This window comes from Lipotes vexillifer, unplaced genomic scaffold (genome assembly GCF_000442215.2).
Source record: "Lipotes vexillifer unplaced genomic scaffold, Lipotes_vexillifer_v1.1 scaffold491, whole genome shotgun sequence".
Classification (NCBI taxonomy): Eukaryota; Metazoa; Chordata; class Mammalia; order Artiodactyla; family Lipotidae; genus Lipotes; species Lipotes vexillifer.
In genome coordinates this window covers 837,757-860,795 of record NW_006770548.1, presented here as the reverse complement: position 1 = coordinate 860,795, position 23,039 = coordinate 837,757, and the positions used below count along the sequence as shown (strand labels likewise).

General features: G+C 58.3%; 2 protein-coding genes across 2 annotated transcripts in view; both read left to right on the top strand.

Annotated features, from left to right (window-relative positions):
- Positions 1-6,014, top strand: part of UQCRC1 (ubiquinol-cytochrome c reductase core protein 1) — an 8,920-nt gene extending 2,906 nt beyond the window's left edge. The window contains exons 4-13 of the mRNA XM_007446162.1: positions 622-751; positions 943-1,141; positions 1,723-1,802; positions 3,389-3,504; positions 3,739-3,882; positions 4,016-4,176; positions 4,299-4,384; positions 4,868-4,956; positions 5,303-5,378; positions 5,819-6,014. Coding sequence (XP_007446224.1) covers positions 622-751; positions 943-1,141; positions 1,723-1,802; positions 3,389-3,504; positions 3,739-3,882; positions 4,016-4,176; positions 4,299-4,384; positions 4,868-4,956; positions 5,303-5,378; positions 5,819-5,883 — 1,146 coding nt within the window. The 3' untranslated portion in view covers positions 5,884-6,014. The remainder of the gene's footprint in view (positions 1-621; positions 752-942; positions 1,142-1,722; positions 1,803-3,388; positions 3,505-3,738; positions 3,883-4,015; positions 4,177-4,298; positions 4,385-4,867; positions 4,957-5,302; positions 5,379-5,818) is intronic.
- Positions 6,015-10,207: 4,193 nt separating this feature from the next.
- Positions 10,208-23,039, top strand: part of COL7A1 (collagen type VII alpha 1 chain) — a 32,300-nt gene continuing 19,468 nt past the window's right edge. Inside the window, exons 1-43 of the mRNA XM_007446222.1 lie at positions 10,208-10,292; positions 10,760-10,940; positions 11,589-11,748; positions 11,834-11,927; positions 12,019-12,180; positions 12,346-12,509; positions 12,587-12,716; positions 12,819-12,935; positions 13,038-13,184; positions 13,270-13,386; positions 13,462-13,611; positions 13,694-13,822; positions 14,828-14,971; positions 15,058-15,183; positions 15,285-15,428; positions 16,037-16,156; positions 16,312-16,455; positions 16,817-16,942; positions 17,043-17,189; positions 17,449-17,574; positions 17,925-18,071; positions 18,297-18,431; positions 18,517-18,663; positions 18,745-18,881; positions 19,157-19,283; positions 19,369-19,515; positions 19,603-19,775; positions 19,873-19,908; positions 19,993-20,019; positions 20,114-20,158; positions 20,232-20,294; positions 20,735-20,806; positions 20,902-20,937; positions 21,082-21,117; positions 21,300-21,371; positions 21,473-21,550; positions 21,799-21,825; positions 21,908-21,961; positions 22,103-22,165; positions 22,257-22,316; positions 22,434-22,469; positions 22,669-22,713; positions 22,793-22,828. Coding sequence (XP_007446284.1) covers positions 10,208-10,292; positions 10,760-10,940; positions 11,589-11,748; positions 11,834-11,927; positions 12,019-12,180; positions 12,346-12,509; positions 12,587-12,716; positions 12,819-12,935; positions 13,038-13,184; positions 13,270-13,386; positions 13,462-13,611; positions 13,694-13,822; positions 14,828-14,971; positions 15,058-15,183; positions 15,285-15,428; positions 16,037-16,156; positions 16,312-16,455; positions 16,817-16,942; positions 17,043-17,189; positions 17,449-17,574; positions 17,925-18,071; positions 18,297-18,431; positions 18,517-18,663; positions 18,745-18,881; positions 19,157-19,283; positions 19,369-19,515; positions 19,603-19,775; positions 19,873-19,908; positions 19,993-20,019; positions 20,114-20,158; positions 20,232-20,294; positions 20,735-20,806; positions 20,902-20,937; positions 21,082-21,117; positions 21,300-21,371; positions 21,473-21,550; positions 21,799-21,825; positions 21,908-21,961; positions 22,103-22,165; positions 22,257-22,316; positions 22,434-22,469; positions 22,669-22,713; positions 22,793-22,828 — 4,512 coding nt within the window. The remainder of the gene's footprint in view (positions 10,293-10,759; positions 10,941-11,588; positions 11,749-11,833; positions 11,928-12,018; positions 12,181-12,345; positions 12,510-12,586; positions 12,717-12,818; positions 12,936-13,037; positions 13,185-13,269; positions 13,387-13,461; positions 13,612-13,693; positions 13,823-14,827; positions 14,972-15,057; positions 15,184-15,284; positions 15,429-16,036; positions 16,157-16,311; positions 16,456-16,816; positions 16,943-17,042; positions 17,190-17,448; positions 17,575-17,924; positions 18,072-18,296; positions 18,432-18,516; positions 18,664-18,744; positions 18,882-19,156; positions 19,284-19,368; positions 19,516-19,602; positions 19,776-19,872; positions 19,909-19,992; positions 20,020-20,113; positions 20,159-20,231; positions 20,295-20,734; positions 20,807-20,901; positions 20,938-21,081; positions 21,118-21,299; positions 21,372-21,472; positions 21,551-21,798; positions 21,826-21,907; positions 21,962-22,102; positions 22,166-22,256; positions 22,317-22,433; positions 22,470-22,668; positions 22,714-22,792; positions 22,829-23,039) is intronic.

The following is a 23,039-nucleotide window of genomic DNA, read 5'->3' as shown; positions in this document are numbered from 1 at the left end:
ATAGGTGGTGGTGTGGAGCAGGAATGGGCAGCTAGCCAGGTCCACCATCACAGTTGTGTGTGTCAGTCTCAACACATTGAAACGTGTGTGTGTCATTGGACAGCGGCACTGCCATACACACGCACACATACATACACACACACTGGACTAAGGTTGAGTCCTACAGAGGCCATAGCACACACACAGAGTCGTATAAATGGTATGAGGGAGAGTGGGTAGTGGTAGCATCACCTGAGCACAGGTGTGAGCTTACCTGACCATGACTGTCAGTAAGAGGAGAGGGAGTGCTGATAAGGTCAGGCTGGTATGGGAGCTTTCAGTCAAATGCTGTACAACCTCTTGGTATGGGAGCTCTGGATTTCAGGTAACACTTGCTTTGGCCATGCCCTTCTTTCCTGGCCCCTGGATGTCTTCATTCTCTTGGTCCTCGATGCTGTGACGTTGATTGGCTTAAGGCCTGCTAAGCACTTGGTGAGCACAGCCTCTGGGCTGTATAACCCCAGAGTCTTTGCTGAGGGAGATATCTGTGGACCAGTGGTCCTGCTGGGACTTCAGCCTGTGAGGATGGGGTCCTGGGCTCCCATGTGGCTCCTGATTTGTCCTGTTGATGTGTGGTTCCAGGGAACAAAGAATCGGCCTGGCATTGCCTTGGAGAAGGAGGTAGAGAGCATGGGGGCCCATCTTAATGCCTACAGCACCCGGGAGCACACGGCTTACTACATCAAGGCACTGTCTAAGGACCTGCCAAAAGGTATGCTGGAGGATGGGGCCGGGACACCAGTAGGACTCCAGGAGTGCAGAGGACAGGCACTCAGGAGCCCCTGGCCTGGCTGAAGAATGGGGTTACCCTTAGAGTATGGCCTTGCAACAAAGCAACCAGTGGTGTCAGGCCTGGGGTTTTGTCCTGTTACTGGTCACCAAACCTGTCCTTCTTGCATCCAGCTGTGGAGCTCCTGGCCGACATTGTGCAGAACTGCAGCCTAGAAGACTCCCAGGTTGAGAAGGAGCGTGATGTGATCCTGCAGGAGCTGCAGGAGAATGATGCATCTATGCGGGATGTGGTCTTTGACTACCTGCATGCCACGGCATTCCAGGGCACACCTCTAGCCCAGGCCGTGGAGGGGTCCAGTGAGAATGTCAGGTGAGCGTTGGCTGGTCTGGGGTGGAATTCGTCCCCTCATTCTGGCATGGCCAGGCCATGTCCACATGAGTTTGTTTTTAGTTGATCTGCTGTCTGTGCTGTTTATTTCCCTAATTCACACAACTGGAGACATTTTCTATGTTGCCACATGGTCCCTGTGAGTCTTTTTTAACACCTGTGTGGTTTTCACTTGAATTTCGGGCTTTGCTTTAGGGTACGTTTCCATGCATGTCCTGCCAGCGTGAGGGAGGGTGCTCTGGGTATCCCTCCACATGGCTTCTTGTCCTCTGGTGGGATGAGCTCTGCTGTTGCCCCTCAAGAGCCCCCACCGTCAGTTCTCACCCTCCTCAGAGGGGACTACAAGGCTGTCCTGAGGTGGGATGTGAGGGGGGCCCAGTGAGGGCTGCCCTCTGGGCCCCAGAGTGGTGGGTGGCAGAATTGGGGCAAGGACCAATTGGTGTGTGGGGTCCTGCTTTCCAGAGAAGCCATGTCTCCTGGTCTGTCTCCTCAGCCCCGTTTTGTGTGACCCAGATCATTCTGGTTTGGGAGCGGTGTTGACCAACTGGCTGTATGTCTTGCAGGAAGCTGTCTCGGGCAGACCTGACTGAGTACCTCAGCCGGCATTACAAGGCCTCTCGAATGGTTTTAGCAGCAGCTGGAGGTGAGCGATGGGCTCGTTGAAGCCCTGTGGTAATAGGGGGGTAGGCTGTGGCCTTGGTTACCAGGGCCAAGTCTCCCGGTTCTGACCATAGGGATCTTCCACTCCTGGGGACACTTCCCACCCTGTCCTTGAGGGGAGTGACCTCTCTTCCATGCTCTTTGAGGTGGGGTGGGATTCTCCTCTGCCACCACCACTGAAACTGGCCGCCCAGGGATGCTACTCCGCTCTTTAGTATAGGCCTCAGTTGGGCTGTTGGCCTCTCCAGGCCTCAGGGTTTTCTCAGCCCCACCTGGTCATAGGGGATCCAGGTTGTAGGCTGGTGGGAGATTCAAGCCCTCAGGCTTGTTTCTCTTGGCCTTGTCAGTGGGCAAACCAGACATTGCATGACAGATGGGAAGTGCCTTGAAAGGAAGGCATACAGTGGTAGGGGGACCTTAATGGGCACTCAGAGTTAGAGGGTAGGGAGGTGGTTGTTTTTTGTTTGTTTGTTTGTTTGTTTGTTTGAATTGGGAGGTGCTTTTGAAGCATGTGTCATTTGAACAGAAGCTTAAAGAGAGGTGGGATTTAATTCGGTGGGGAGTGGGAGGTCTGTGCAGAGGGGAAGAGCAGGGTCACGGGCTGGTGTGTTTTGAGGCTCGCTCTGCTGCCGTGTAGGGGCCAGAGCGGAAGTGGGCAGGCGCAGGGAGTGCTTGCTGCAGGTGCCTGGTGGGGGACGGTAGGAGCTGGGAGAGAAGTGCGGGGCCTCAGCGTGGCTTTTTAGGTAGACACCTGACAGAGGAGGGGATGTGGCGGGGAGGGGACGGGAGCAGGGCCAGGGTGCTTTCCCAACTTAGGTCGTGACAGCTGACTGGGCAAGAAAAATTGATAGGAAGAACATGATTAGTGGCCTTGGGGCCAGTGAACCTCGGGACCAAGAGCAGTCTGAGCTACTGACACATCAGACTTTGTTGAGTCCAACAGGATCTGAGCTCAGGGAAGGAAAGAATAAAAGGCAGAGGCACCTAGAAGGCTGTACCTGGGGGAGGCTGCTTACTACCACAGTGCCCACTGGTCAAGGCGCTATGGCAGCAAAGGCCTCCTCTTGCAGAGGTGAGATCCAGGAGGGGTCCTGAGGCGTGAGTTTGTAATGTTACTGGTAAACGTCCCCAGCTCTCGGGACCCCGGAGCTAGTCACAGCCCTGCATAGCACCTCTTTGTGCCCTCTCACCTGCCAGCCCCCATAGGATCTGCTTGAGGAAGGGCCAGGGGGAGAAGGCAGGGCAGGTGGCCTTATACCCAGGGAGCACCAGTCTTGTCCTTGGTGCTGGTGGGAATGTGTCACATGGGAACCCATTTTTAAGCTCAGCATGCTGCTGCTTCCCTGTGGCTGAGGTGCTGGAAGCTGTTTGATCCTGAGGTGCCTGCCCTGCCCATGAGATAGGGTGTGTCTGTGAAGGGTCCTCTTTCCTCACCTTGTCCTGATGTCATGTCTTCCTTTTGGTGTTTCCCACCAAGGCAGGACATGGGGTCCTCTGCTTGTGTGTGATCTCCCCTACCCTGTGCCTTGGGCCCTGGCTGGCCAGTAACTCTGCTGTCTGTCTTGGCAGGGGTGGAGCACCGGCAGCTGCTAGACCTCGCCCAGAAGCACTTCTGCAGCCTCTCTGGGACATACCCTGAAGACGCTGTGCCCACTCTCATTCCCTGCCGCTTCACTGGCAGCGAGGTGGGCTGCTTGGTGGGCGGGGGTAGTGCCCTCAGCCGGGACCTCTTGGGGGCACCCTCATGTGCATGGCTATCTTCATGACTCCGGAGATGCCTTGAGTTGGCCAGGTGTCCTGTGGCTGCTGCCTCACAGGCACACGTGTTCATGCATGCACACTCTCCACCCACACTTGGCACCTTTGCTGGTCGCCTGGGAAATCTGGCTGTCCCTCAGCTTTGCCATGTACTGTTTCAGATCCGCCACCGTGATGATGCCCTGCCTTTGGCCCATGTGGCCATTGCAGTGGAGGGGCCTGGCTGGGCCAACGCAGACAATGTGGCCCTCCAGGTGGCCAATGCCATCATTGGCCACTATGACTGCACTTACGGTGGTGGCACGGTGAGTGCCAGGGCTGGGCATGGGATGGGACCTTGTCTTCAGGGAAGAGAGGGAGCTGGGCTGTGGGCGCTTGTACTGTGGGGTGTGGACTGCAGACAGGAGGGTGGGTGCTGACCACCCTCATCCCTGGTAGCACTTGTCCAGCCCACTGGCTGCAATTGCTGCAACCAAGAAGCTGTGCCAGAGTTTCCAGACCTTCAACATCTGCTATGCAGAGACGGGGTTGATGGGCGCACACTTTGTCTGCGACCACATGAGCATCGACGACATGATGTTCTTCCTACAGGGCCAGTGGTGAGTGGAGGCCTAGTGCTGCCAGGGAGGTGGGGAGGGAATAGGGCCCTTTGAGCAGGACCGTGGGAGGCTCAGAGACAGCACCGTCTCTCAGGATGAATCCCACCCCACCCCTGCTCTAGGATGCGCCTTTGCACCAGTGCCACAGAGAGTGAGGTGGTCCGGGGCAAAAACATTCTCAGAAATGCTTTGGTGTCTCATCTGATTGGTGAGTCCTGCAGCCCTGTGGCAAGGGGTAGAGTGCATACTGGCAGTGACAGTCCCAGTGTTCCTAACCAAGATTGGAAACGAAAACTTTGAAGGTCATACCATACCCCACCACCACCCCTCTCATAGGGGCCTGGGGTTTTAGGTACAGGTGTGAGTAGGCTAGATCAACAGCCCATGGATACAGTGACAGGTGGTTATACAAGTGAGGGTTGTGGTCTAGGTCAGACCAAGGTCCAGGTCAGCCCAGAACGCTGGAGGTTCTGTGTGTACCATGAAGCACTTCGGCAGCCTCTCTGGGACATATGCCGAGGACGCTGCGCCCACTCTCACTCCGTGCCGTTTCACTGGCAGCGAGGTGGGCTGCTTGGTGGGTGGGGGTAGTGCTCTCAGCCGGGGCCTCTTGGGGGCACCCTCGCATGCATGGCTTGGACCCATGTGGATTGGACCATGTGGACCTGTAAACTTCCCCCAACCCTTGCAGGCACCACTCCTGTGTGTGAGGACATTGGACGTAGTCTTCTGACGTATGGCCGCCGCATCCCCCTGGCTGAGTGGGAAAGCCGGATTGCGGTAACAAGGGCCCCTGGGAGAGGTTCTGGAGTCTTGGCCTGGCAGACTCCCAGAGGGTGGAGAGTTGAGGCAGTGCAGACTGCTCCTGTAGGCAGCCCTGGTGTCCTAGGCAGCGTCACCTGCCTCAGTGGTGTAATTGGAGGGCAGGGCAGAGGCACTGATGGCTGTAGGGATGGGTGGGGCCCAAGGAAGTCTACAGCAGGGAGAGCCCTGCTGCATTTCCTCTTTTGGTTGAGGGGCAGCTCCATGGTACGTGTGGAAGATCTTGGTCATCTGGATAATGTTGACTGGCAGAGGTGGTCCCCAGGTGCCTGTCACTCAGTGTGCCCTCTGCTTCATCCTGCAGGAGGTGGATGCCAGTGTCATGCGTGAGGTCTGCTCCAAGTACTTCTATGACCAGTGTCCAGCAGTGGCTGGATTGGGTGAGTGGCCTAGAAAGTCTGCTCTTTGTCCTTCGCAGTCTGTTGTCTTGGCCTCCCCTCTGCCTCTGCTCCCCCATCCCCCAGCTTTCACGGGGTGCAGCATGTTGAGGCCCCTAAGAGGCTCTGCCCAATAGCCTAGCTGCCAGGGAGTTCCTGCTCAGAAAACCTGTCCTAGCAGCTCCCCGACTCCCTGCCAAGGTGCTTCCATCAGTACCCCACACCCGTCAAGTAATGGACACCTCCATGTGTGGGGTGGAGCTCCAAAGGCCAGAGCATGAAGGGACAGGCTCAGCACCCGCTGGAGGAATGTTCTCTTCCCTCTTTCCACTCCAAGCCTGTCTTGTGCTGCTCTGGGTAGCTCTGGATGGGGTGCGGCGCAGGGCCAGGTGTCTCTGTACAGGCCAGGTACCTCACCCTGACACCCCACCCTATCCCCACAGGGCCCATTGAACAGCTTCCAGATTATAACCGGATCCGTAGCAGCATGTTCTGGCTGCGCTTCTAGGCAGGAAGCCTGTGCAGGCAAAAGGGCGGGGCCAGGGTCTGTGTTCTCCCCAACCACAAACATACCACCTCAGTCCTTCAAACCTGTGCTGCAGATAACCACCAACCAATAAAGTCCTGTGTTGAGAACTGCCGCGTCCCTCTCTTGGCATTGGCATGGGGTCCGCTGGGCAGTGGATTGGGGAGCAGGGACTTCCTCCCGGTTCTGCATCTCCTAGATCCTTCCGCCTTCCCACAGGCTGATGTGTCCTTAGCGAGGGGCAAGCGTGGGGCTGCAGCACAGAGGCCGGAAGCCTTTGAAGCCTGCAGGGAGCTGAGGCCAGCTGTTTCCACTTAGCCACATGGGCGATGCTCTTAGCCAATCTGTCCCAAGAGTGAGGTGTGGGAGGCCATGGGAACTGCAGGCCCAGACTTTGCCCTGGTAGAGGTCCCAGCCTGGGAACTCAGGGGGCTCAGGTGGGAAGCCCCTTGCTGTGGGTCCTGTGCGGTCACCCTCCGGCAGACCCTCGTACCCCAGACGGACCAGGAGAGGCCAAGGAATGTCCCTGAGGGAGCCTCCTTCATAGGTTTACTCTGGATTGTGGGAGGAGGATAGCCTGGGGCACAGTGTTCCCATTTGGTTTCTAACTGCTGCCTGGACAGGCAAGGCAAGAATCCTTTGCCTTGATTTGCCGCTGACTCAGGCTCCAAGAATATCTCTGAGCTCAGTGGGGCCTGAGCCCCCTCCCTAGACTTGGTCTTTCCCAGGCAAGTCTGAGCTGCTGGCCTGGCAGTCCCCTCCCCATCTCCCTGAGGACCTGGTGGAGCTCTCAACTGTCTAGTCCCCCTGCCACCTTTGGGCTCTGGTCCCCAAGGCAGGTGGGCAGGTAGGCCCCTCTTCCTGTGCCCCCCAGCCCTTCCACAGTCAGGTTCCCTGGGATCCCAGTGGGGGAATGGAAGTGTGGGGGCCCAGTTTTGCTGTGAGGGAGGTGCTGCTGGCACTTGTGGACAGGGCTCTGGGACAAGGTTTCTTGAGAAGATGGCTATTCAGAAGTGCCCCAGCATCCCAGCCTTGCAGTGGCCAAAACAGCCCTCAGTTTGCTCCCACTCCACCCCAGTGCTTTTCCCTTCAGCTCTGTTTGTTGCTACAAGTTGTCAACTAGGAAATAACTGTCAAGTGCTTTCTAGAACCCAAGGCTGGGGGACTCAGGTCATCCTACTTTGTGAACAGCTGGAGAGAAGCTGCTGGACAGTGCAGAACCCTGACAGGCCCACCCCTGGATGGTTATAGACACAGCATATCCAGGCTGGGGAACAGCAGGTGCCAAGTTTGTTGTCCCAAGTTTGAGCTCCTGGAGGATGGGGCTTGATTTCTCTGCTAAGGCCAGGCCTGCCTCTCAAAGGCTACAGGTGTGCTGGACACAGAGTGCTCGAGCGGGTGATCTGGTCCTAACGGACCTTGCATGCCTAGCCGGGGAATTTGATCTTTACTTTGGAGGCATGCTGGGGGAGGTGTATTGGAAGTTAACGGGAAGAGAAGTGACTTGGTCAGCTGAGAGTTAGCCTGGGGACTCAGGGTGGGTTTCTGTGCGGTTCTGGTGAGCAGCTCTGTGGCAGAGCAGATACCACAGCTATAGTAAAAGCTGGAGTGGGCTTTAGGGGACGCAAGCAGGGCAGCATCCCCAGCAGGGCTGGGGTACCACAGGGGAGGGGCAGGTTGGAGGAAGATGACCTGCCCAGCTTTGGCCACGGTTCTGAGAAATTTGGAGGTATTCAAGACAGATGTGTGGGGCTGGAATCCCCAAAAGAGCCCCCAGTTGGAGACATGGTGCCATCCAGCAGAGGTGGTGACCGAAGCCAGAGGTGGAAATGTCCAGGGGAGTGTGGGAGGGAGAAAGAAAACTCTAGGGCCCCAGTGTGTTTATGGAGGGAGCTGGTGTCTGGGATTGGTCCCTAACTGTGCCTGCCAGGAGGCCACACCCCTGCTCATGAGCCTCCTCCGAGCGCCAGACCTGTGCTCATCCTCAACCTTGCTTCTGCCTCCAGCAGCCTCTTGTAGCACGCTTTGAGTGACCCCCGCACAGCAGGCAGCCATTTCTTTTGGGGGACCCCTCATGGTTCTGATGAGGTTTGCCTGAACACCCTCTCAGCTGGGCCTCCAGTCTCCCCTAAAGGCTAGACCCAAATGTGTATGTATTGTCTGCACTGTATATGCTAGCTCTGCCCTGCTCTCACCCACCCTTGCTGTACAAGAAGAGGTGAGGATCTTGCAGGCAGGGGCTGCCTCTGTAATGAGAGCACGACTGGTTCTCTGCAGCCCTCACCTGAAGGACAGATTTCAAAGGGTTGGGGGGTCCTGGGACATGGCTGAAGAGACCTTGACCTAGGGAAAAGATTCTGGGCCCTATGGATCACAGTGCTGTACCTCATGATAATTTGGGGCTGTCCCTGTAGCTCAAGCCTTATTGGACAATAGGAAAACAGGCAGTATGGATGGTTCTTACTGCCCCCAGCTCTGGCCATACCAGAGACCTGTCCATACCTAGAAGAGGACAAGGCAGACAAGTTTAATAGAAGTGCTGTCCCCTTTTGTCCCCCATTAGCCTGTGGAGACCCAGGAGAGGCTGGGGGGCCAGGCACGTTGGAAGGGGCCCTATGGCAGTGGTGAGTCTAGAAGTATTCTCCAGGCTTAAAAAAATAACAGGGGACCTGGTCTTGGGAGGATCTCTCTGTCTCAGTATCAACCCCTGTAATGAACACATACATATATACAAAGAGTGTCTCTGGCCTGCAGGTGTGTTGAGGGGACTGTCCATAATCACAGAAGCCAGCTGAGGGAGACGGGCGGGAATTCAGCCTGGTTAAGGGAAGAGGAGTGAGGAAGGAGTAGTTTTGAAGGTGGGCACCACAGGTGGACCTTGAGGGCAGTGAGGAAGGGAGGGAGGAGCCCAGGGTGACCTGGGCCTGGCAGAGATGATGGGTGGAAGGGGGTCTTCAAGAAGAGTAGGTCGGGGACTTCCCTGGTGGCACAGTGGTTACGAATCTGCCTGCTGATGCAGGGGACACAGGTTCGAGCCCTGGTCCAGGAAGATCCCACATGCCACGGGCAACTAAGCCCGTGTGCCACAACTACTGAGCCCGCATTGCCACAACTACTGAAGCCCGCGCACCTAGAGCCCGAGCTCTGCAACAAGAGAAGCCACGGCAATGAGAGGCCTACGCACTGCAATGAAGAGTAGCCCGTGCTCACTGCAACTAGAGAAAGCCCGCGCACAGCAAGGAAGACTCAATGCAGAAGAAGAGTAGGTTGGAGGAGGGGACTCTGAGGGGCCAAAATGAGAATGTGTGGGTAGGGAAGCATGGCTGGAGCAGGACAGGAGCACCAGTGGGGGCATAGGCAGGAGGGGGTGGATTCCTGAGAGATGAGCTGTCACTGTGGGTGGTCCACCCTCCACACATGGATAACCCCTCCCTGGAGGCACAGCTGGATGGCATCTGCCTGGGGCTGGTTCAGAGCACAGCAAGGGGTCCAGGACACTGGGATGGACACGTCTGCATAAGTACAATACAGATTTTCTCCTCCTGGCTTCCCCTTCCAAAGTAGGGGTGGGCATTACTTGGATGCAGCCCAGTGGTGCCTTGCTTTCCCTGGCATGAGCCTAGAGCCCCTCATTTGCTGGGGGCTGCTCTGCCTGTTGAGGGGATTGGGGTGGGACACAGGAGACCCAACAGACAAAGGGATGGCTGAATCACAGGAGAGGCCAGCTGGGACTCATGGCCTGAGGGCTTGTCTGGGTAACCCTGTCGGAGGTGGGGGTGGGGTGGGGGGAGGGGTGTGGTGAGTCATCTCCAGCTGCATCTTCTACCCCACCAACATCCTGCTGCGTCTTTCATCCCCGGGAACCTGTCTGAAGTCTGGTCTCCAGCAGTCACTTCTAGTCTGTTTGACCTAGAGCAGCCAAGATCTCTGACCCTAGATGGGGTTGGAGAGGGATCCCTCAACATCCATCTGTAGGGAACCTCCTGGGGAAATCCCAGAAGCCACGGGAGGTGGGGGTCTTTACACTTAAGTGGAGTCAGATCATCTGTCCAGGGGAGGGGTGGCAGGGGCGGCGACTTCTGGGACGATGGGTGGGGGTGGGCCGCCTGCGTCCCCGCCCGCTGCTCCGCCCCCAGGATCAGGGACTTTTCTCTGCTGTGGCAGCGGGACTGCGGCAGCGGCTGGCGATCCGAGCCGGCGGACCGGCAGGCAAGACCGGGACTGGGGGTGGGAGAGCGCTGGGCTCGGACCCGCCAAGGCTGAGGGACAGAGGCGGGGTCCTGGCTGACCGTTTCCCTCACCCAGGATGAGGCTGCGGCTCCTGGTGGCTGCGCTCTGCGCGGGGATCCTGGCAGGGGCTCCCCGAGTGTGGGCCCAGCACAGGGAGAGAGGTGGGTACGGCAGGGAAGGACCCCATCCAGGGCACTGCACCCTGCCACCCGCGACTCCACTCGACCTTCATCCTGAATCCCGCCTCCCACCCTCCTCGACTTACGCATTTCTCCTAATTCTCCCTGGACTCCCCAAACCCTCCGCGACCCACACCGCGTCTGCCAAACTGCACCCAGTTGTGCGTGGGTCCCCTACCCTATGTCACTCCGCGCTGGTCCCCAGACACCAACCTCAGTCCCAGATCCACACCCGCTCCGGCGACTCTCCCTCCCCACTAGTCCTCCGCGTGAGAGTCCACTCCGGGCCGCACCTCTGCTGCCTCCACTGCTCCCAGGCCCAAGCCAGCCTGTGCCCGTTTGCACAGTGGATGAGGCCAACTCCTCCTCCCCAGCCCCAGGGGGCCACAGTGAGGGTAGGGGGTGGGTGGGCCCCAAGAAAAAATTGTGATCGCTCTTCCCTGCCCCAGTGAGCTGCACGCGCCTTTACGCCGCTGACATCGTGTTCCTACTCGACGGCTCCTCGTCCATTGGCCGAAGCAACTTCCGCGAAGTGAGGGGTTTCCTTGAGGGGCTGGTGCTGCCCTTCTCCGGGGCAGCCGGTGCACAGGGTGTGCGCTTCGCTGCTGTGCAGTACAGCGATGACGCACGGTGAGTGGCTCCCCACAGCTGGACCCACCAGGACCCCACCCCCAGAAAGAAGCAGAGAGCCCCCAAACCCCTAGGTTAGGCTTTAGGGAACCCAGAGGATCCCCCCTCCCACCAGCCAGGACATCTTAAGACAGAAGCAGGGATCTCCTAGGTACAGCCCTCACATCTGAGACCCCTTCTGAATAGTGCCTTGCCAAAGATAGGAGCTGTGTTTCCTGATCTAGAGATGGAGAGGCCTAGAAGGGGACCCATGGCTTGAGGTGCCCTGTGCCTGCTGGACTCTCCTTGTTCTAGCCTCCTGATGCCTTCAGCCTCTCTCACTCAGCAGAGGGCCTCCCTGTCTGGCCAGTGTCCACCTGCTTATAACTGGGCCCTTCTTGCTACCGTTATTTAATTAACCAGACATCCTGGTACCTGAGCCTGGGAGCCCCAAGGGGTCCAGGCCTGCCCAGGCCCAGCCACAGGCGCGACACAGTTGGGTACCTAAGGAGTCTGTTAGCTTGGGAGCTTCAGAGATGGAAGGTAGGAATCACAGAACCAAGTGGACTCTCAAGGGGGCCTGATACAACCCTCATTCCAGAGGCCTCTTAGAGGCCAGGACCAGAAAAAGCCCTTGCTCCTGGCCTGCTGCCACTCCCCTCCCCACAGGACAGAATTTGGCCTGGATGCACTTGGCTCAGGAGGTGATGTGATCCGTGCAATCAGAGAGATCAGCTACAAGGGAGGCAACACGCGCACAGGAGCTGCAATTCTCCAAGTGGCTGACCGTGTCTTTCTGCCCCAGCTGGCCCGACCTGGTGTTCCCAAGGTGATCTCTCACCCTACCATGCCTTCCAAGGTGACCCCAAGTAAGTGTCTGAGGCAGTCCTGACTTGACCCTGCACCTGCCCCAGGTCTGCATCCTCATCACAGATGGGAAGTCCCAGGACCTGGTGGACACAGCTGCCCAGAGGCTGAAGGGGCAGGGAGTCAAGCTGTTTGCTGTGGGTGAGTACCAAGCTGGGGTGACAGGTCAGCTGGGGCAGGGATGAGTCAGAGGGCATGTGGGCAGCTGAGCCCTGATTGGGCATCACCTCAGGGATCAAGAATGCCGACCCTGAGGAGCTGAAGCGAGTCGCCTCACAGCCGACCAGCGATTTCTTCTTCTTCGTCAACGACTTCAACATCTTGAGGACGCTACTGCCTCTTGTTTCCCGGAGGGTGTGCACAACCGCAGGTGGCGTGCCTGTGGCCTTGCCCTGTGAGTTCCTGCTCACCCTGTGTGCCCTGACCTGGACCCTGACCCGAACCCCAACCTGGGAGTGCTAATTACATCCTATGTGCTCCTGACCCTTGAGCCCAGTGCTGTACCATAAGTGCTGACCTCTGATCCTCTTGCCTGGTTGCCTGACTGCCCCTTTCCCAGCCGATGACTCAACCTCTGGTCCACGAGACCTGGTGCTGTCTGAGCCAGGCAGTCAATCCTTGAGAGTACAGTGGACAGCGGCCAGTGGCCCTGTGACTGGCTACAAGGTCCAGTACACGCCCCTGACGGGGCTGGGACAGCCACTGTCGAGTGAACAGCGGGAGGTAAGGATGTCAGCAGTGGTAGGTGGAGGGCTGGGGACTTAGCTGGCCAAGATGAAGTGACCTCTGACCCTGGGCAGGTGAGCGTCCCAGCGGGTGAGACCAGCGTGAGGCTGCAGGGTCTCCGGCCACTGACTGAGTACCAAGTGACGGTGGTTGCCCTCTACGCCAACAGCATCGGGGAGGCCGTGAGTGGGACAGCTCGGACAAGTGAGCAGTTCTGCTAACCTCTGACCCTGCTCACCTAACCACCCATCCCAGTAACCCCTCCCCACTCTGGACTCACTAATCCCTGGTGGGACCTTCCCCTAGCTGCTCTGGAGGGACCGGAGCTGACCATCCAGAACACCACAGCCTACAGCCTCCTGGTAGCCTGGCGGAGTGTGCCAGGTGCCACTGGCTACCGCGTGACATGGCGAGTCTTCAGTGGTGAGTGAGAGGTGTGGGCTGAAGGAAGTCCCTGCACCTCAGACAGGACTGTAGGGTGTTGAGTCTGAAAGACCCACTGACCCCTCTGTGCCCCCCGTGCAGGTGGGGCCACGCAGCAGCGGGAGCTGGGCCCTGGGCAGGGATCAGTGTTGCTGAGTGACCTGGAGCCTGGCACAGACTATGAGGTGACCGTGAGCACCCTGCTTGGCCGGAGCGTGGGGCCTGCCACCTCCCTGACTGCCCACACCGGTGAGAGGGCTGGGTGCTTTCTTCAGGCTGGGTGGGCAGGCTGGCAGGGCACAGAGGCCACTGACCTCCCATGTGCCCTGGGCAGACACTTCTGTTGAGCAGACCCTGCGTCCCATCATCCTGGGCCCCACATCCATCCTTCTTTCCTGGAACTTGGTGCCTGAGGCCCGTGGCTACCGGCTGGAGTGGCGGCGTGAGAGTGGTCCGTGCGGGAGGGTGGGGTGGGCAGGCTGGGTCCGGACCTGGCCTCAGCTGGCCTGACCCTGTCATCTTGCAGGCTTGGAGGTGCCACAGAAGGTGGTGCTGCCCTCTGACGTGACCCGCTACCAGTTGGATGGGCTGCAGCCAGGCACTGAGTATCGCCTCACACTCTACACGCTGCTAGAGGGCCGCGAGGTGGCCACGCCTGCAACTGTGGTCCCCCCTGGTGAGGGCTCTGTGGGCCCGGCCAAGTGAGAGGGGAAGGTACAGGGGCCCCAGGCTGCCTCTCAGGCTGTGCTGTCCAACAGGGCCAGAGCTGCCTGTGGGCCCTGTGACAGACCTACAGGCCACCGAGCTGCCTGGGCAGCGTGTGCGAGTGTCCTGGAGCCCAGTTCCCAGCGCCACCGAGTATCGGATCACCGTTCGCAGCATCCAGGGTGAGGGGGACACAGCAAGACCCGTACACACACTAAAGTTCCAGCCTTTCAAACCATTCCAGCCTTTCCAGCCCTGCTCCACTCCAGGGTCTCTACAACCTCCTCCTCTCTCCTTGTCCATCCACCTCCCAAGATGGCACTGAACTAGACCCTGTCACAGGGTCTGTCTGCTCCCTGCCCTGACCCTGCCTGTCTCTTCATCTGGATCTGTCTCCACTCCCTGCCCCACCTCCCTGGCCATGGCTTTCACCCTTCTCTACAACCACAAGCTCAACCCCTGCCCTTCTATAACCTTAGCTGTGACCACTGTTCTCCCATGTCCCCATCCAATACTGACTCCACCTCACTGTCTGTCGATGACCTGTCAACTCATGTCGCTGTCCGCTGACTTCTGACATCCTACATCTTATGTCTTTCTCCACTGACTCCTGTCATTATGTGTCCCCATTCATCACTGGCCCATTATCCTGTGTCGCTGTCCATCACTGACTCCTTTTACCCTGTCTTTATCTCTCACACCTTTCTGTCCCATGTCCCATCCCTCACTGACCCTTTTCTTTTTTTTTTTCTTAACATCTTTATTGGGGTTTAATTGCTTTACAATGGTGTGTTAACTTCTGCTTTATAACAAAGTGAATCAGCTCTACATATACATATATCCCCATATCTCCTCCCTCTTGCGTCTCCCTCCCATCCTCCCTATCCCACCCCTCTAGGTGGTCACAAAGCACCGAGCTGATCTCCCTGTGCTATACAGCTGCTTCCCGCTAGCTATCTATTTTACGTTTGGTAGTGTATGTATGTCCATGCCACTCTCACACTTTGTCCCAGCTTACCCTTCCCCCTCCCCGTGTCCTTAAGTCCATTCTCTATGTCTGCATCTTTATTCCTGTCCTGCCCCCACTGACCCTTTTCATCTTGTATCTCTCTCCATCACTGAGCACCTTCATCCCACATTCCCATCTCTCACTGACCCCTGCCTGCCTATCCTGCCTTCTCCCTTAGGGGTCGAGCGGAGCCTGGTGCTTCCCGGGAGTCAGACAGCTTTTGACTTGGATGACGTCCGGGCTGGGCTGAGCTACACAGTGCGGGTGTCAGCTCGAGTAGGCACCCGAGAGGGTGGTGCCAGCATCCTCACTGTTCGCAGGGGTGAGCACTGCAGGAGGGCTGTGGGGGACAGCTGCCTGACTCACTGGTCCTGGTTTTGATCCCTGACCTCTATCTTTAATCCCCAGAGCCAGAAACCCCACTTGCCATCCCAGGGCTGCAGGTAGTGGCGTCAGACGCAACGCGAGTGAGGGTGGCCTGGGGACCTGTGCCTGGAGCCAGTGGATTTCGGGTTAGCTGGAGGACAGACAATGGTCAGTGTGGGATGTGCGGGAGGGTTGCTGAGGGGAACGATCAGGGTATGGGGTACCAAGGGGCAGGCAGGAGCCATGCCAACATTTCTCTCTGACGTTAGGTCTGGAGTCCAGCAAGACATTGCCCTCAGAGTCTACTGCCACAGATATCATGGGGCTGAGACCTGGAACCTCCTACCAGGTGGCTGTGTCGGCATTGCGAGGGAGAGAGGAGGGCCCACCTGCGATCACCGTGGCTCGAACTGGTCAGGGCCTGACCCAGCCCCTTGGCTCTCTCTCTCCAGTGGCCCTTCAGACCCCCATGCCTTCCCTTTCAGACCCTTGCTTCTCCACAGGACTCCAGTCTCCCCCTTTAGATCCCCACTGCCTCCTCCCTCAGAGGCCCTGCTTCCCCCTTCAGTCTCCCTTGCCTCCTTTTAAGCCGCTGCCTTCTTCAGATTCCTCTGCCTGTCCCCTAACACCCCGCTTTTCTTGCCCTCAGATTTTCAACACCTCATCTTTCAGACCCCATTGCCTTTTCTGCCGGACTTGATCATCCTCTTAGACTTACACTTTTCTTCTTTGTCAGACCCCCTCACTGCCTCCTAGTGCCTCCGTCGGAACCCTATTACCTTCTCTGTCAGACCCTCTGGTCTCCCAGATTCCTGTCACCTGCCACCTCAGATTTCTATTATCCCCTCTGTCAGAACTCCCACTCCTTCCCCATCTGACCCATTCACTGCATCCGCTGTCAAATCCTTGCCTCCCTTTAGACTCCCATCGCCTTCCTCTATTAGATGTCCCCCCCAATCCCTCCCCCATCAGACCCTCCACTGCCTCTTCCATCAGACTCCCCATTGCCTCTCCCCACCAGACCCACTGGGCCCAATGAAGACAGTCCGTGTGACTCAAGTCAGCAGCTCATCTGTCACCATCACCTGGAACAGAGTTCCTGGTGCCACAGGATACAGGGTCTCCTGGCACTCAGGCCACGGTGGGCACCAGGGGTTTGGGAAGGGACCAGAGGTTTTGGAGGTTGTCGGGGGCAGGTCTGGGTGGAATGGGAGCAGGGGTTTCTTCCGGGTCCAGGTGGGACATTGGGGGGCAGAGTCTGGCTAGTCCTAGAGCTACCTTCATCCTCACTTCTAGGCCCAGAGAAATCCCAGTTGGTTTCTGGGGAGGCCACAGTGGCTGAGCTGGATGGGCTGGAGCCAGATACCGAGTACACAGTGCATGTGTGGGCCCGTGTGGCTGGTGTGGATGGGACCCCTGCCTCTGTGGTTGTAAGGACTGGTAAGTGGACCCTGGCCATCTGCCAACCACATCTCATTGGCTACCCTGTCCTGCTGCGTATTCCTGACTGCTCTAGCTGCCCACTCCATCACAGCTCTTCTCATGACTTCTCTCCCCACACTGACGTACCCCACATTGACTAGGAGTCCACCCACAGTGACCTCCTGGCTGCTCCACACTGCCCACTCTGAGACACTGATCTTTTCCCACTCAGGAGTTGCTTGCACTGACCCGTCCACAGTAACCTCATACTGACCTTCAGATAGACCTTCCTGCGTTGAACATGCCTGTTCTGCCACCCTGTTCTCTGCCCTGTTCTCCACCAGTGGCCCCTGATCCTTTTCCCTGCATCTTCCCCCAGACCCTCAGCCCGTGGGCAGTGTCTCGAAGCTGCAGATCCTCAATGCTTCCAGTGATGTTCTGCAGGTCACCTGGGTGGGAGTCACTGGAGCCACAGCTTACAGACTGACCTGGGGCCGGAGCGAGGGTATGGTTCCCTGACCCTGCCCTTGCCCTTCCTGGCGGGGATTGGCCCCTTTGGTCAGCCACCCCTATCCCTGACTGTTGCCCTGTGCTCGCCTGGCCAGGTGGCCCCACGAGACAGGAGATGCTCCCAGGAAACACGGACTCCGCAGAGATACGGGGCCTCGAAGGCGGAGTCAGCTACTCAGTGAGAGTGACTGCACTTGTGGGGGACCGTGAGGGCGCACCTGTCTCCATTGTCGTCACCACGCGTAGGCAGAGCTCGGGCTGGCGCGAGCCTTGGATTGGTGCCCTGGACGGTTTGGGGGCGGGGTTTGTTCTGGGGAATGGAAGAGGGTTCAGGGATTGGTAGTGAACCTGTGGGGGCGGGGTCTTCGGGGGGAGGAGGGTTGTAGCCTGGGATAGGCAGTGGGGCCTGTTGGGGGCGGTGCGTGTTCCAGGGTTGGTCTGGGATTGGCACAGAGATTAATTGGGGACGGAGCCTCCCTGATTTTTGTGCTTTCTCTCTAGCGCCTGAGGAGGCTCCACCAGCCCTGGAGACACTTCGTGTAGTGCAGCGAGGGGAGCACTCGCTGAGGCTGCGCTGGCAGCCGGTGCCCGGGGCACGCGGCTTCCGTCTGCGTTGGCGACCTGAGGGTGAGAGGTGCCCCCGGTAGGGAGGTTAGGGACCAATGGGGCGGGGTTGGGGGTGGGGTCGGTGAAATCAGTGAGAGTGGGCAGGGTCTGTCAGTGGGGGTCTGCGGATCGCTGAAGGTACCTGGTATCAGTCACCTAGGTGCGTGGGATCAATGAGGGTCAGTCGGGCAGGGTCAGCGAGAATAAGGAGATCAGTCAGGAGGGTGGACCCCATCAGCAGGATCAGTCAATGAGGCTGGCGGGGTCATTGTCAGTAAGGTACGTGGGGGTCAGTGAGGTGGGCGTGTCCATAAATGCTGGTCTGTAGCATCCTCCTACGTGCCCCTGCCCCCCTCTCATGCCTGCCCCAGGTGGCCAGGAACAGTCCCAGGTCCTGGGGCCGGAACTCAGCAGCTACCAACTGGATGGGCTGGAGCCAGCGACCCACTACCATATATGGCTGAGTGTCTTGGGGACAGCTGGGGAAGGGCCCCCCTCAGAAGTAACTGCATACACTGGTGTGCTCTTACCCCTACCGATGACCCACCCTGATTTCCTGTACCCCATGACCCTGAGTGACTCCTCCTGTAGCCCCCCTACCATTCCTGATCCGGGGTGATCCCAGCATGACCTCCGGTGACTTCCTTCACTAAGATGAATCTGCCCCAGGATCTCCTTAGATCTCTCTCCTCTGGGTTCTCGGGACACATACTCGGATCCCTAGTCTTTGATTCTTCCTTCAGAGTCACCTCGTGTCCCAAGCACTGAACTGCGTGTTGTAGACACCTCAGTCGACTCAGTGACTCTGGCCTGGACCCCGGTGTCTGGGGTATCCAGCTACATCCTATCCTGGCAGCAACTCAGAGGCCCTGGCCAAGGTGACGGGGAGGCCAGTGTTCGGGTGGGTTGGCAGTGGGGGCTCCATGAAGGGCCTCCTGTTTAACTGGGCTCTGTTCTCTGCAGAATTGCCTGGGGCCTCACAGACACTTCCGGGGATCTCAAGCTCCCAGCGGGTGACAGGGCTAGAGCCTGGTATCTCCTACATATTCTCCCTGACACCTGTCCGGGAGGGTGTACAGGGTCCTGAGGCCTCGGTCACACAGACCCCAGGTATGGTGGGCCCAGTGGGAGAGGCCCAAGAGAGTAGCTAGATGGGCTGACTGCTTCAGTAACTCAGCCCCCTTCCTGCAGTGTGTCCCCATGGCCTGATGGACGTGGTGTTCCTGCTGCATACCACTCGAGACAATGCTCATCGTGCAGAGGCTGTGAAGCGAGCCCTGGAGCATCTGGTGTCTGCACTTGGGCCTCTTGGGCCACAGGCCATCCAGGTTTGGCCCCAGAGGCAGCCAGACTCCTACCTGTCCCTGCCCACCCCTGGTCCCACACCATTTCCCTGTCCCACCACTGGTCCAGGCTTTCTCCCTGCTCTTCCCCAGGCTCCAGATCACCTAACTTGCTGGTTGGCTCCATATCCTGCCATCACTGCTGACCCCCTAATAGATCAGGTTTAGTTACACACCTTGGGCTCTGTGTCTCCCACCAGGCTCTGTGTCCCGTCCCTGCTGTGTCATCCTCCCCAGGCTCTGTGGTCTCCCCACCCTAGGTTGGCCTCCTGTCCTACAGTCACCGGCCCTCCCCACTGTTCTCGCTGAACAGCTCCTATGACCTTGGTGTCATCCGGCAGAAGATCCGCAACATCCCCTACACGGACCCAAGTGGGAACAACCTGGGTAAGGACTACAGTGGACATGGATTCTTGGGGCTTTCCCATTGGGAGCTTGGTGCCCCTGGGTTCTGACATGACCTTTCTCCCAGGCACAGCTGTGGTTACAGCTCACAGATACCTGTTGGCACCAGATGCCCCTGGACGACGCCGGCATGTGCGGGGGGTGATGGTTCTACTGGTGGATGAGCCCTTGAGAGGTGACATCTTCAGCTCTATCCGTGAGGCCCAGGCTGCTGGTGAGGAGCAGGGCTGGTGGGAATGGGACCTGGGAAGAGGGTTGGCCCCAGCAGGGTCGTCATGCAAACTGCTGGATCCCTCCTTAGGGCTTAAAGTGATGATGCTGGGCCTGGCAGGAGCTGACCCAGAACAGCTGCGTCGCTTGGTGCCGGGCAGGGACTCTGCCCAGACCTTCTTCACCGTGGATGATGGTCCAAGCTTGGACCGGGCAGTCAGTAGTCTGGCAACAGCCCTGTGTGAGACGGCTTTGACCACCCAGGTTTGGAAGGGGCCTCTCGGGGACTAGGTGGTGAAAAACAGAGGGCCTGGGGGCTCTTGGTAGAACGGCTGACCTCAAGGAGACGCTTTGTTCACAGCTACAGCCAAAGCCTTGCTCGGTGCATTGTCCAAAGGTAAGTGTCCAGGGTTGAGAGGGTGGGTGAGGGCCACTCTTGGAACTTGCCACTCTGACCGTCGTCCGACACATCTTTCCCCAGGGCCAGAAGGGGGAACCCGGAGAGATGGTGAGTGGCTCTGGTGGGGGGTAGAGAATGGGTTGGGGGCTCAGTGGGTCAGGGGGAGGTCAGCAGCACAGGGCTCACCGATCATCCTTCCTAGGGGCTGAAAGGACAAGCCGGGCCTCCTGGCCCCCCCGGCCTCCCGGTGAGTGCCACCCCATACCTGTCCTCTGTCCCCTGACCGGCGTACTGCCTCCTCACCTGCTCTCTTCTCTCAGGGCAGGATGGGTGTTCCTGGCCCCCAGGGACCTCCTGGAAGTACCATTGCGAAGGGTGAGAGGGTGAGTGTAGAGACCATTGAGGTTCCCCTAAGACAATCCTCAAAGCTTCCTTAGGGTTTTTACAAGAGGGAATGAAGAAACAGAGTTAGAAACACATAGTATTCCTAGAAGCCTAAGTGGACATTATCAACCACAGCAGAGACTTTGGGGAAGGATCTGAATTAGGGGGGACCAGTGGGATTTTGAGATCCCCTGGAGAGCCCGGGTAGAAGTTCCAAGTCCAAGAGGCAGGGAAGGCCCTGGCCTCATCACTGCCCTTGTGCCTGGGGTTCAGCTCCATTCAGCTCACAGGGTACATACATCACTGCTGTACCCAACACAACGCTCAGGGGCCTGTGGGGTGAGGGGTTCAGGTGAAGAATAGTCAGTCGGGGCTCCTCTAGCGAACCAGGGGCACTGAGGGAGGGTCCCTTCCTGCCCTAACCTCTTTGCCTCCTTAGGGCTTCCCTGGGGCAGATGGGCCTCCAGGCAGCCCTGGCCGCCCTGGGACTCCTGGAACCCCCGGCCCGAAGGTGAGCAAGCCTTGCCCTCGCAGTTCACATGGTGGGATGCTTTGCTTGAGCGGGTGGGGTGGTCTGACTAGTCTGACTCTGGCCTCCATTTATAGGGCTCCCCAGGGTGGCCCAGTCCTCGTGGAGAACCAGTAAGTTGCTCTGCCCCACAGTGTCTTCCCAGAGCCCTTTCTGCAGGGTGGGGAACTGGGGTGGTGGAGCGGGGTTGGCTTGTAGGGGCCCACCCTGAAATGCACTGAGACCAAGCATCACCCTTTGCTCTGTTTTGTCCTCAGGGAGAACGAGGGCCTCGAGGCCCAAAGGGGGAGCCGGTAGGTGAAGGAGGAAGGGGAGGGAACCAAGCCAGGATGTCCGAGGGAGGAACAGAGTTGCCCCAGGACAGACACTGTGTGGGGCCTAAGGCATGATGAAGAATAGCTGGGGACCTCTAGGGGCTTCTCCTACCTCAAGGCTCCCATACCCTGAATCCTTTCTGCTGTTCTCTGTCCTGCAGGGAGAGCCTGGACGAGTCATTGGAGGCGAGGGCCCAGGGCTTCCTGGGCAGAAAGGGGACCCTGGACCTCCAGTAAGTTCTAAAGTATGGTGGCGGGGGGGAGTGATGTGTGATGGGGGAACCAATGGGGTGGGTCTATGGGGTTGTACTTTATATTTTGTCTCTTCCATCAGGGTCCCCCTGGATCTCGTGGCCCATTGGGAGACCCAGGACCCCGTGGTCCCCCAGGATTTTCTGGAACAGCTGTGAAGGTGAGGGCATGACCGCCATATGGTCTCATCACCTCCACATGATCCAGTGACCTGGTGACCTCATTCAAACCCACACAACCCCTGCTGGTCACTCTGAGCTCATGTGACCTCTTGACCACCCCCACCCATGACTCCTCAGTTCCTCCATGAACTTTGTAATCCAGTTTGACCCCAAGACTCTCATTCCTCCTGGTATCTTGGGGTGTGGAGGTGTAGTCCAGGGTCACGTGTCATGATCTCTCTTCCAGGGTGAGAAAGGTGATCGTGGGGAGCAGGTAAGTGAGGGGCAAGTTATGCTGGGGGTGGCTTGGAGTTTGATTCCCCCCGGCCATCCCCTGACCTGCTGTTCTTTCCCAGGGTCCCCCTGGACCAGGTGACGGCAGCGTTGCTTTAGGGGAGCCTGGGCTGCCGGTGAGGGAGCCTTGAGGCTCTGCTGGGGACCCTGTGGCCCATGCTCTGGGGTGTGGATAGAGGAGCTGGGGGCTCTTCTGGGGCAGTGAGTGGGTGCTGGACCTCAGTTTGGGGCTCACATTTTTACTCACCTCCTCCTAGGGTCTTCCTGGAAGCCGTGGACCCCAAGGCTCAGTTGGCCCCCCTGGAGAAAAAGGGGAAAAGGTGGGAGGCCTGACCTCTTGGTGTCCCAGTTCTGGGGTGAGGCCTCTGGGTGCTGGGAGCAGGGTCTTCTACCCACCTGTTTCTCCTTCAGGGTGACTGTGAAGATGGAGCCCCAGGCTTCCCAGGACAACCTGGGACCCCGGGTGAGCCGGTGAGTGTAGAGGCCAGGGATTCTGAGCGTGGTGGGCATAGCTCCAGCCCCCACCCTCAGCCATCGACCCTCTACTCCATCCTTATTCCCAAACCCAAATCTCTGAACCCCTTTCAGGGCCTACGGGGACTTCCTGGAGACACTGGCCCCAAAGTAAGTGCCATTTTGTGAGGGGTCAGGTATGAGAGGTGACACACTGGGACCCCTATAGGATTAGGGGAGGCAGGAGGATCAGGAGATAAGGGTTCTCCCCAGGTCAGAGGCTGTGATTTCAGAGACAGATGATTGGAGTTTGAGACACTTTGTCCGGGGTTTGACAGTAAAGGCCCCTCTCCTATCTCTCTCCCCTCAGGGTGACCGAGGACTAACAGGGGCCATCGGTGAGACTGGAGAAAAGGTAAGTGCAGCCTGGGGAGCTCTCAGGGTCCCAGAGGATCTGGGGCCAGACTCAGCTCTGACCCATTCTGCTCCATCAGGGCGAACGTGGATCCCCTGGCCCAGCGGGACCACAGGTGAGCCCACTGACCCCACTGCCGGTGCCAGCAGGCCTTAGCTCCGCACCCCTCCTGGTTCTGACCTCTTGCCCTTGCCCTCCACTACCCCTGGCCCTCCACCCCTCCTCACATGACTCCCAATCTCTGCTGATGCAGGCTCTAACCCTCAACCCCAGGGGCCCACTTTTAGCTTTCTGACCCTGCTCAACTGACCTTGACTCCCACTGAC